Below are 12,415 nucleotides of genomic sequence, written 5' to 3'. Positions count from 1 at the left end.
CACTCCCAAAGTGCAGGCTTTAAGAACGCCAAACATCAACTCTGCACTTGCTGCAGCCCCTCAGCATGGGGGGAGGGGAGACCAAAGGGGAGCCCCCCACTGCAATAGCTGGGGGCAGCTTGCCTCGGGATTCCCCCTACCCCAGTAAACCGGACACTTCACTCATACACTGCAGCGTAGCTTGGCATCGCTCCGGGCCCTTCAACCTCGCAGACACACCCCTGCCGCAGTCTGAGTGGAGGAGGAGGGAAGCCGCGCTTGCAACCATGCACCGTAGCCCCGCCCACCCTCATTCGTCATAGAGCACATATCCAAAGCGCATGCGCTAATCCAACTCATTTTTCTAGCACTTCACCCCACGGAATGCACCCGGAACGTTGTTCTCCACCCCGCTTTCCCCCGCCGCCGCGGCGCCTTCTGGGAGTTGTAGTCCCGGAGCCATTGGAGGGGGGAAGGATTCCATTTCCCGCCAGCCAGCGCGAAGGGGCGGTGCAGGCGTTCTGCCTGCCCGCCCCCCCCCGGAATGCCGGCTTGGGCTCGCGCGGCGGCGGCGTTGGGCGGCCTGGCCTCCTCGGGGCACGCGCCGGGCGGCCCAGAGCCGGACCTGCGGCTGGTGCGGGTGCAGGTAGTGTTCCGGCACGGCGCTCGCACGCCACTGAAGCCCATCCCCTGCGGGCGGCAGGTGAGAGCCCCGCGCCCGTCCCTCCCCCGACACGGGCGCTGGAACGCCGGGACAGCGCCTGCAGCCCGCGCCTGGCCTGCGGGCCGCTTCCCAGCCCAGCGCCCAGGCGGGGATGCGCGAGAGCGTCTAGTCCAGTTCAGTCTCCCTTGCCGCAGCTGGAGACTGTTGCAGCTGCTTCTGTCGTCTGCTGCCACTGAGAACAGTCCTACCCCATCGTCTTTGACCCCCTCCCCGCAAGGGGTTGCATAGACGCACAGAAAGTTAGGGTTGGAAGGGACCTCGGGAGGTCATCTAGTCCAACCCCTTGTTACGCCACCCTGGTTCCGTAGTCCTGGCTCCTTTCTCAAAGCGAATTAATTACATGACTAAAGGTTGTGAGGAAAGATTACCCTTGAAATAAAGGACCAGAAATAAGGAACTGGGAACTGGGACTAAAAAACTTCCTAAAAAAAAGCCCGCAGGCTGCAGCCAACTTTTCTCTGGGCCCCCTGCTACACATTGCATACATTCTGCAATTCACTGGTGAATCGCACAGTAAGTTTAGACTGGCCACACATGCAGAGTGACTTGCACAATCAACTGGTGAATCGCGCAATAAGTTGAGACAAAATAATTGGTGCACAATTAACGGGTGAATTGCACAAGATATTTTGACCAGCCATGCATGTAATGATCGTACCATAATAGCAACTGTTGAGCTTTAAAAAGAGCCAAGCAGCTACAAAGTGAATGCTTGAAAATGTGGAGCTAGTTCCTATCCAGTTTTTAATTTGAATGTGTGGCAGCAGCCCTACAGACCGGGGATGCTACAGAGAAAGTGTTCACCCAGATGCTCCCATCCCCTGCTGCCTGGCAAGGGGAAGAAGCAGGGACCCATTGCCTGAGAGTAGCAGGGTGGTTCACACATTGCTGATTCAACTGTCTGGCCTCCTGGCTTCAACTTGAATAGAATTCATTTTTCTGTTTTGTGTGACCTCCAGGACATTTCATCCCAAAACCTTTGTGCCCACCCAGACTGCCATGTTCCTTGAAGGGCACTGCCATGTTTTGTTTTTATTTCTTTCCGGGAAGAGGTTTCTGTGCACTTTGGTCACTTGCCAATGATGCCAAGAAGGATAAGCATGGACTTTGGATGTAAAAAACCCCCAAACAATACTATAGCTTGTGAATGTGGCCAGTGCCTGACTTTGGGAACCTGTATTTGCAAGGTTCCAAATGCCAACCCTTTGATATGATGTTGAGATCCTGTCAGAACCTGCCTGTTTTGCTGCCAAGTCTTGTGGTTTTTTTACTGTCCCCATAGCTTAGATAATGCATAGAGCTATTGGGAAAAGAAAGAAATCCTTGTCTGGTTTAGATCTGATGATATCATTGATGTTTGAGAACTGTCTGCATGCTAGTGCACTAGTGCATGACTGGTTGAATGTGAATCCAGATACGGTTCTGAACATGATCTCAAATGTCCCCAAACTCAAGTCTACAGAATATGGTAAGGCAAAGGCTTCAAACATATGAAGTTAAAAGTACAGTAAAACCATGCTCATTTGGTCTGACAGCAGGAAGTCCCTTTAAAAAACATTTATTTATTTTTATTAGTGAAGAGACTACATCTACTTCATGACAATGTCCTCTGTTCATTTACTGAGCTAGAATTTAACTTACATGTAATAGTATGCCAGTAAACATACTTCCCTGTAGTGCCTAAAATGAAGAAGTAGGATTGGAATGGTAGTATAGCCATGATGACCCAGGAAATATGTGAGAAGCAAGGTTTTTTTCATGCTGTCTTCTTGAACCAGCTGTGTAAGTGGGAGAGCTGTTAGACAAGCCTTTGGGTATAAAGTGGCCTTCATCAGGCACTTTCTGCTCAAAAGCTTGTCTAAAATTACAAAGTCTTGGTAAAGTGAAGCTTTACTGTGGGAGCCAGCTTTTCAGTCCTTGCTAAAAAGAAAGGTTCATACCATTTATTGAAATGTGGGAGTCAGGAAATTGCAACTGAGCAAGGCTCTAAGTTCATAATTTAAAATGGAGCTAGTATCGAGTGTCCAAACATGTTCTTAGACACACTGTGTTGCGTGGGTGCATATAGCCAAAAGCAGAGCTGGATCGTTTGCTGTTGTGTAACTTACTAAAATAGTAACTGCTTTCTAGTAGCATACAATCACTTTTACATGTTTGGAAACTGTTACAAAACAGTATTTAGTGTTTAGCACAAACAAATTTGTCTTTGTCACCCTTCACTCAGATATGTTGCTGCATGTGCAGAAATTCAGCTACAGTGCTGCATTATTCTAAGGGTTGTATAATTGCATGTCATTATGTAAAAGATCTTTTTTAAGTTCAGAAAAATGCTTTTAGTCACAGTGTTTGCCAAATACTGGTAGAGTCAGATTTTATTTCTTACAAAATTGCAATTAGGATGCACACAAGCGCTCTTTACTGCCCTGGGCAGGGGGTCGGACTCAATGATCTACAAAGGTACCTTCCGACGCTAAAAATCTATTAAATCTATTATTGCACTGTCAATACACAGCTATTGGCTTTGGTTTTGTTTGGGTTTTTTTTTTTAATAGTGGTTGGACAGATATAGGACTTGAAGTAAATAAAGCACCAAGTAAAGGGTTGGGACTTAGGTTTTTCAAGCCTTTTTTTTCTAGATCCATCTGGAAATTAGTTTTTTATTGGCTGTGTCACTAGAGAACTTTTCAATAGGACAGTAAGGCTAAGAATGGGAGTTAGCAATAACAGCTGGATGGATGCAGCCCCCTGCCCTGCTCCCCCTCCCTTTCAATGTTGTACTGAATAAAACAGGAAATGCTGTTGTACTCATGAGAAATAGGTCTGTGAGGATCCTTCAGGCTGCAAAGTGTGCACACGCCCTCTGGAGTAGTTGGAAAATGCATGGCAGCAGCAGTCAAGACCACCTCTCTCAAGTTCCCCACCAATACAGACACAAAATAGGGGTGTATTTGACACTTGAGCAAGTGCTGTTCTAAGACAAACAGAGATCTGTTCCAAAGCAGGCTGCTCTACTGAGCCATCCCCCTGACTTGAGCATCACTGCAATTCACCATGTCCTCTATGGACTCCAGCTTGAGGTTCTCAGTTCCAGGGCAGTAGCTCTATCCTTTAGCTAAAGAAGTTTAATTTGGTATGAGTCATAGTAGCAATTATCTTCTAATTCTGCTTCTGCTGTGAGATGGGGCATGGCCAGTAAAGTGTCTCAGTACAGGCCTTTGTTCTGGAATAAGAAGTCCTAGTGCTGTATGTTTCCAGAGGCTATGTTCTGTGGTGGGAGATTGTGGAGTCCTGTTGTCTCCTGTTTATTCCCGTCATAAGCAGACTGCATGCTGCATTTCCTTGCGCTTCTCTTGGTCTGATGCAATTCACTTTCCATTTCTCCTGCTTTTTGTTACAGGTGGAATGGCATCCTACCCTGTTGGAAGTCCCTGCTCAAACTCAGTTTGATTACACAGTAACTGACCTCAATGGTGGCCCAAGACCCCATGCCCCTTATGAAGATCAATATAAAAAAACTGTGCTGAAGGTGAGGGATTCTTTCCTGTTATCTAGACATTCCCTTGAAACTTGCTTATTTCCACATCTTGAATACAACCTCACCATTTCTCTCCCTAGGGTGGTGTGATTGCAGGGCAGCTGACGAGGGTTGGGATGCAGCAGATGTTTGCACTGGGGGAGAGGCTAAGGAGAAGCTACATAGAGGAACTCAACTTCCTCTCCTCAGCATACAAGCCTTCTGAGGTGTTGTGAGTCTCTGAAATTTTTGTTCCAAGTCCTCAGCTACCCCTGCTCTTCCTTACTGAAGGAAGGCTTCAGTCCTGCATGTGCCTCTCCTGCCTGCATATAGCAGATTCTTTACAGGGAGCTATGGCTGACCCTTCCCACCTGTACTATCTGACTTGTACAATTTGGTATGAAGAGTCTGTAGTGATTTCAGCCATTAAAGTCCCCAGCAATGCCATTGATAACAGTGGGCACCAGAAGCAACTATTTCACGGTGGGGTTCTGCGGATTCCATTCCATGGATGCAGCCTGAGAACATAACACAAGTGCCATGTTGTGTCCAACTACAGGTCCAGGTACCCCAGTACCTTGTATCTCCCAAGGGGAAAGAGTATATAAGCAACACCAGGCTGATTGTCCCTTGTTTTTCTTCCCTTAGATCTTGCAGTACTTAGAGGTCTAGGAAGTTTTAAGTAGAAGGTTGCCACCCTCCTTACAGGATGGAGATACATGCCATTTCACCAGTTGTCTTCTCTTTTAGTGTCCGTTCCACCAATATGTTTCGGAATTTGGAGTCCACGCGCTGTCTGCTGGCTGGGCTGTTCCAGCAGCAGAGAGAAGGTGAGAGGGAGGATTGTATCTCATTTGCTTCCCATTCTCATGCTCCATAGGCCCTGGGCACTGTCTTGCCTCACACCTCACAGCTCATCTTGTTCTAGGCTTGTTGTTCCTCCACCCCTTCTGTTGCCTATTGATCCCATCTCCGGTGTCTTCTGACTGCTGCCTTTTCTGCGTTTCCCTTTTGCACCATCTCCTCGGCTTTGTTCAGGTGTGCAGGCTTTGTCTTTTGCCACCAGTGCTGCAAACTCAATGTGAATGAGGAGCAGCATCAGAAACAGATGATGAGAAACAGGAAGAGAGGCAGGTGAAAAGCAGACCCCCACCCTGTCATTCCAATCACACCATGGATTAGCGCTCACACTAGCGAGTACGTTCCCCAAGAGAGCATCTCCTTTTTGCTTTCAGAGCATTTCACTCCAGAGAATGACAGCAAAAGTGACTCTGCAGTTCACTGCTCCAGCAGGAATGCAGGAAGGTGCAGATGCCAAAGCAAGCAAGTAACAGCCATAGGAAATCCAGGCAGTGGGACTGACCCCAGATTCCAAGAGCAAGAAAACTCCCTGGGGTAGGGATTATCATGTACTAAGTATATGGACAAGTGTACTAATATGATGGATTTTGCCTATAGATGGTGCCACAATGTGAACTAACAAAAACCAGAACCTGGCATAGCTGGGTATGAGGACAGTGATTCTAGCACCAGAGAAGTGCCTCCAGTTGCCTTCTATAAGGATTACAGGACTAGGTCACACAGCCATGACAGTAACTAAAATAGTATGAGCCATACCTCATGCTGTGCATGGGATAATAAAAGCTTCTTTTTGTTCGATTCTACAGGACCCATCACAATTGTCACAGATGAAGCAAACACAGAAATCCTATACCCCAATTATCAGAATTGCCAACGCCTGAAACACTTGAGCAGGTGAATAGCCACTCACACCTTCCCCTTTGATGTCACTATAGTGTCATAGCCTGATAATACAGTATCGTGTTTTCATTCACTGAATGCTTCCTATAGCAGTGGCGTACTCTGGGTAGAATTAGATGCAATGTCAAAAGTAACGTGACATGGTTCAAAAAATACCACTTGACAGCATAAGAAACATCTGAGCATTTCTTGAAATATTAGTTTAATCCAGAACAGTCACATATGCACTACTTGTAAAGTTATTGCATTTCTTATGCCCTGTAGTGATGCAAGTTTGTCTTAATTATGCCATTCAATACCTAACATGCTTGGATTTCATTTATATTTGCCCTTCCTTGTTTTGTAATCATTACAACATCCCTTTCATATTTATACCTTTAATTAACAAATACTCAGCCTCAAAATTACCAGATTAAATAAAAATCTGTTTCTCTAAAAAAAAAAAAAAAAAAAAATCTGTGTTGGAAGAACATTAAGGTGGCAAAGTTCAAGCACTCACTCAACTTAGTAAAGGGTAGAACTGACATTGCCTCCATTGTCTTATTCTGTCTCTGGCTTGTGGGCTGAGATGTGAGTTGGAGTGCACATCGCAGCCCTGTAGAAGTGATCAAAAGTCGCATGCAGAGACAGAATTCTGAGTACTGTGGCTCCCCTCAATAATCTAAGTTATAGAAAGGATGTAGAAAAGAACGGTTAGGTGGCTGAATGAGGCAGACTATGATGCTATATGCAAATTATCACTATGACATTTACAGCATTAACAACCAAATGCCTGACAAATTCTATCTGCACATGCAAATAGCAGTTTTTTGAGGTAGAGGGATTTAATTGAGTTGAGAACACTCCTTCCTTAACTCCAAGGCTACCCCCCTGACAAATTTGGATACCTGAGATTTGGACCCTGAACTAGTACTGCTCAAGGGGGTGAGAGTGGGGGAGTTTCTGTTTGCATGTATTTAACATCCTGCAGCAGAGGCCAGCATGGAAATGTTCAGCCCAAGTGGCTGACGTTTAACAAAGTTAAAAGCAATTGAAAAGAGGGACCTATGATAGAAAATGTTAGGTGAACTTAAGGTTTTGCTGTGCATTTCTTTGATAGCACAAAAATGCATAATCAGTTCAGAACATCTGTTCTTTCCTTGTGAGGCAAGTTGCATTCCTTGAAAGCACAGGTGGGCTAAGGTCCCATGCAACAGCCTATTCACAGATGTGGAATTGCTGCTTAGGGTATCCTGGTTTGAATGAGACATGAGTGTTTCAAAAGATTTCTTCTTTTCAGTGAGCTTCCCCACATTTCAAATTCTGATGACACAGCCAGACTTTTGGCATCAGAACAAACACTTAGAATCTGTTGCTTCTCACAGCAGAGCTCCAAACACTGAGATACCCTCCAGCACTGGGGAGGTTCCACTGTCTCCATCCTCCCACTGCTGGGGGGGACAATCCCCAGTGGAAGTGTGGGCAGATTCTCCTCTTGTGTTTGCCAGGGTGTCTTAAGAACCTATGTCAAAATCTAGTGGGGTTTTTTTGGCTTTGGACAGGAGTAAAATGGGCAGCATCTTGCAGCAGCCAGGCATTTCTGATGATCTGAAGACCATTAAAAAGAAGATGGGTATTGACACTGATAAGCAGGTGGATTTTTTTCTTCTACTTGACAACATCTTTGCTGAACAGGTGAGATGGGGCATACATGCAGCTGCAGCCTAACAGGTTATAACAAACTGCCTGCAATATTTCCTTACTGAGGCTCCCAGTCCTTCAGGCAGAGCTATGCAGACAGTTCCGTGGGCTAGGGCAGAACTCCACTGTAGTCAGTAGCATTTCACAGGCATCTGTCTGAATCCCAGTAAGCTAAAGTGAGTCCTTAAGGAAGCAGCAGATTGGAGGAATGTTGTCTGAACAAAGGGCCTGATTCTGTACAGTGCTGAGGACACTTTCCTTTCCATGGCATCAGCGGAGGCTGGAGGTATCTACTTAAATAATAGAAATTTTGTTAAATGACGAGGTCTCCCCTGGCCAAAAGTTAAACGGTTCTTCCCGCATTTGGCTTATGAAGCTCAGTTGTTAATTCACAATTACTCCCACAGTGGTCCTCTCCCAGGGCTCCCTCTACAGGCATAACACAGCTTTGCAGCCATCCAGCCACTGGTCTGAAGCATCCACATGAAGGAGACTCGGCCCTCTGGTTGGGTCCATAGAAATTCCCCCTTCCTTTTGAGGGTCAGTAGCAATCCAGAAGGCACCAAACACAAATTAAATCACTCGGCATTTTGGTAGGAGTCATTTTCTTCAGAGAAACCTTGTAGGTCAAAGCCCCAGCTGGGCTCCAAGGTGAGCGTATGTCAGTAGCTCTAAAGCTACTGACTTAGTAGTCAAGGCCCTTCCTTTCTTTAGCGAGAGGGATAACAGAGGCACCTAAGAAGTTCCTGCCTTTATCCAAACCCCTTCTTCTATCTGGTCTACCACCAGTTGGGTGACGCTTACCCTTTTGAGCTGCTTCTGTCTGATATCTCTTCCAGATATGGTGAGGTAGAACTGATTGACCCCATTTAACCTTGTGGTGACAAGTATGGGGTTTGTGTAAATGCCTCCCCCATCACAATACATATTTGCAAAGTGTTTATCTGATCAACAACTACAGACCCATTTCCACCCTGCTTCTCTCAGAGATTACATGGCCCAGATCTAGTCCCTTTCCAGTGGTTGCTTTGGTTAACTTGTGTAAGAACAGGTTATGTGGCTAACCTTGAGCTGGTCCAGGAGGGCTACCTGTATGGTTAAGGGCCTGTAGGTAAGATTCTACAAGGAGAGATTGAGGAACCTTAATCTCTTCAGCTGTAGCAAAAGGAGGCTGAGGGGGTCTTGCAGCCATCTACAAATTCATCAGGGAGGGTAGCAAGGAATAGGGGATGCTGTTTACCAGGGTGCCCCTTGGGGTTATTAAGAACAACAGCCATAACCTGACAGAGAACAGATATAGATTAGACATTAGGAAAAATTTCTTTACAGTACGGGTTGCCAAAATCTGGAATGGGCTTCCAAAGGAGGTGGTGTTCTCCCCTACCTTGGAGGTCTTTAAGAGGAGATTAAACAAGCACCTAGCTGGGGTCATCTGATCCCAGCACTCTTTCCTACCAGGGTAGAGGGTCAGACTCCGTGATCTACAAAGGCCCCTTCCAACCCTAAAAATCTGTTAAAGCTATGAACAGTCTTCATCCTAGCCTTCCTCTTGAGTTTGGCAGCCCCTGGTCTTTCTGCAGGACACCTGTCTCAGTTTCCTGTACCTGGGAGAAGGGGAGGAGCTCAAAGCCTTTTTTGATAATCCTATCATAGATTGAAGGAATAGGGCCCCCCCTGCACTGGCTGTCAACATCTCCATCCCATGGCAATAAAATGAAGTACTTTTGTTTATATCCTTAGGCACAAATGTGTCTCTTCCATTTGTATAAGCACCAGATCTTCTGTCAAATAACCTACAAATGCTAAACTACCAAAGACAAGTAATTGGTCACCAGTACAGGTTCACAAAGGGTGTTTCTGGTTCAGAACCAATAAATGCCCAGATTTAGATACGGTGTGCACATATCATCTGTAGCTGGCTCCTTACCAGGGCAGACCTAATAGCTGCATGCTGTTTGTTTTACCTTGCCTGTTTTTCCAGGTGCACGACTTGCCCAGCTGCCCTGTGCTGAAGAGCTTCCTGCACATGATTGAGCAGCGATCTATTGACTCTTTCCTTTACATCATGCCATATGCTTCCAGGTGGTATTTTCTACTCCTGCCTCCAGTCTTGGGACAGTCCTGAGTAAAAGGAGCTTGGGGGAAGGTTCCAGCAAGGGAGGCTGAAGCAAATGAGCATGTATGCCTTTTATAGAACTTAATTTCAGATGCATCAAATCTAAACCCCAGTAAGCAAATAGGTATTCTGGTGATGCATCATTTGTTACACACAGCAGGCCTGTGATTAGACCATGAATACTAGGAGAAAAATAGAGAGCAATTTCTAGGCTTGCAAAACACATGACATTAAAGGAATCCAATGCTACACATAGCAAATAAAGTTCCTCCTGATCGTGTGTGGAAGTGGCTTTGCTGCTGCTTTAGCACCTCTGACAGTGAACTGTAACTCTTCCTTTAAAAGTGGGCTCACAGTTGCTATGCTTTCCAGTACTGGTGATGCTTTTGCCTTCTGTTAGGTCAGTAGCCAGTAACATTTTCCTGGATCTTTAATTGCAGTGTTTTGGGCTTTCCCTCCATCCTCCCTCCAGTTGCACAGAAAAGACTGCAAGTCAAAACCCAACGTAGCATTTCCCAGACAGTACTTAACAAAGCAAGAACTTTGATCAGATGTTGCTTTATTGAAAACATTCTTCCCTCCCCTCCCATTTTGATTTCATTAGAAAGGTTTGCAAAGATATCATTAGAAAGGTTTGTCAGAGAGCATCCTGTTCCCCCTACCCGCATCCCATCCCATGCACATGCCCATTTTAGAATAGCCTGTTAGTCAGTGCACTCATTTGGGAGATGCAGCCTCAAGTACCTGGCCATCCCACAGGGAGTACTCTAACTCCTAGGTTACCGGCTGTTCTATGATGGGCATCTCTTTTGCTTGTGATATTTCCCTCTTCCAGCCCTCCCCTCGTACCTTCCCCCCCCACCCAAAAAATAAAAAAAATCAGAGGGTCTCAGATTTGTCCCAGATAGGAACAAAGAGCAAATCTTGAAACCACAGTACTTACTGCAAAGTGTGACTGTTTGCTAGCCAGCTTCAGTCATATCCCCTCAGCTGAAATCTGTATATTCAGAAAAGAAATGGGGAAGTGAAATAAAATATAAATCATCAACAGTTCTCACTTTTTCTCTTTGCATGACCCAAATCTTGAGAGACTGTCTTCTTGACACCTCTCCTCCCACTCACAATCAGGAGTCTTTACATGCGCTCTCCTCCAAGATGGAATTGCATAAACATCTCTGGCATCTAAGCAATTGCTTTAATGGAAAGTTAACAGTAGGAATTGTATTTAATAGTTCTTGGTTGTATTTCATATATTTTATCACCTAATAATAAGAGAGCAAGTCCCCAGGTCTCAATAACAATTGTCTAAACCTGAACAAAATAGAAACTTACTTTCAACTTCTGTATCTTCTAGGGAAGTTCTTCAAATGGCTGTTGGTCCCCTTCTTTATGCACTCCAGAAAAATATTCTGGAAGCAGTGGCTTCACCATCTTCAGCTACAACAGCCAGGTACAGAACAAAATTGTCTCTCTGTCCACGATGAATTCCAACTGGCTGCCCATGAGGAACTGTTTCAAATAGCAATTGAATGAATAAGTAGGGAAAAGCTGGATGTGGCAGTTAAATGTTAATCCAGCTGTTAGCCAAAGGTACATGAGTGATACTTAGAGATCCCTGGAGAAATAAATGCAGCTAACATTTACTTTCACATTTTTCTCCCCATCAGAAAGTTCATTCTCTATGCTTCTCATGATGTTACCCTCATTCCTCTCTTGATGGCACTGGGAATCTTCGATCACAAATGGCCCCCGTATGCCTCAGATTTGACAATGGAACTGTATCAGCACCAGCATTCCAAAGAGTGGTTTGTACGCCTGTCTTACTGCGGACAGGTAAAGGACCTTTATGGCATCTCTCTAACGCAAGCACTAGACAGTGGGCCTCCCTCTCAGATTTGCCTAGATATGCAGCCCACTAGGCTGTGGAGCGAGTTTGGCTTGGTAGCATGGACACAGGACAGGTAGTCAGACTCTTGATCCTCTTCCTGACTAGCCGAGTTCTGTGTAGGCTTTGGATAAGGGTCTTCGATTTCAGCTTTTCCAATTTTCCCTTAGGCCAATTGCTTGTTTAGTTCATGGCGGGAGGAAGATTTCTGAAGTGCTTTAGGATTATCCACCAGGAGCTTTGGCCAAGCAAGTTGCTTTAAAAACATAAATAAATAGAAGAGTGCACATACAAATGGTCTCTTTGCAGGAGCAAGTAGTGAAAGGATGCAAGACAGGTCTGTGTCCACTGGAAGAATTTCTAAACACTGTCGCGCACTACAGCCTGAGTCCAGAGGAGTACAGTACCCTTTGTTCCTAGATGGAGAAGCAGCAGCAGACTGTCTCATAATGAGCATTTTAGATTAAACTCTGTGTATTGCTGAAACTTTTTGTTCTTGAATTCTTTCACCTCTCCAATCGAAAAAGTCCCTCTGGCAACGATTAGACCAGTTTATATCAGTCACAGGATTCTACAGGTATGCATCGCTGGTAACAACAGCATCGGAAGTTACAGGAGATAGCAGAGTTAACGGAATCTCTTTAAATTTCTGTCTTAAGTACTGCCTGTCGATGTAGCAGGTGGACATAAAAGCATAGGGAAGGAGGCTGAGGATCACTGAAAAACAGAAGGGTCTGACTGACTTGCAGCTGTAAC

General features: G+C 45.4%; 1 protein-coding gene across 1 annotated transcript; it reads left to right on the top strand.

Moving 5' to 3' along the window:
* Positions 1-442: 442 nt before the first annotated feature.
* ACP6 (acid phosphatase 6, lysophosphatidic) lies at positions 443-12,145 on the top strand. The gene is made up of 10 exons (XM_090059507.1): positions 443-682; positions 4,101-4,229; positions 4,319-4,449; positions 4,968-5,047; positions 5,885-5,972; positions 7,520-7,652; positions 9,640-9,740; positions 11,129-11,224; positions 11,442-11,607; positions 11,969-12,145. Exons 1-10 carry the CDS (start codon positions 524-526, stop codon positions 12,077-12,079), a joined length of 1,194 nt encoding a protein of 397 aa, XP_089915633.1. The 5' UTR covers positions 443-523; the 3' UTR covers positions 12,080-12,145.
* The last annotated feature ends 270 nt before the right edge of the window (positions 12,146-12,415 follow it).

Source organism: Crocodylus siamensis, chromosome 1 (assembly GCF_052110815.1).
Source record: "Crocodylus siamensis isolate JL-2025a chromosome 1, ASM5211081v1, whole genome shotgun sequence".
In the NCBI taxonomy this organism is placed as follows: domain Eukaryota; kingdom Metazoa; phylum Chordata; order Crocodylia; family Crocodylidae; genus Crocodylus; species Crocodylus siamensis.
The sequence above is the reverse complement of the archived record's forward strand: the minus strand, read 5'-3'. Positions and strand labels throughout refer to the sequence as shown.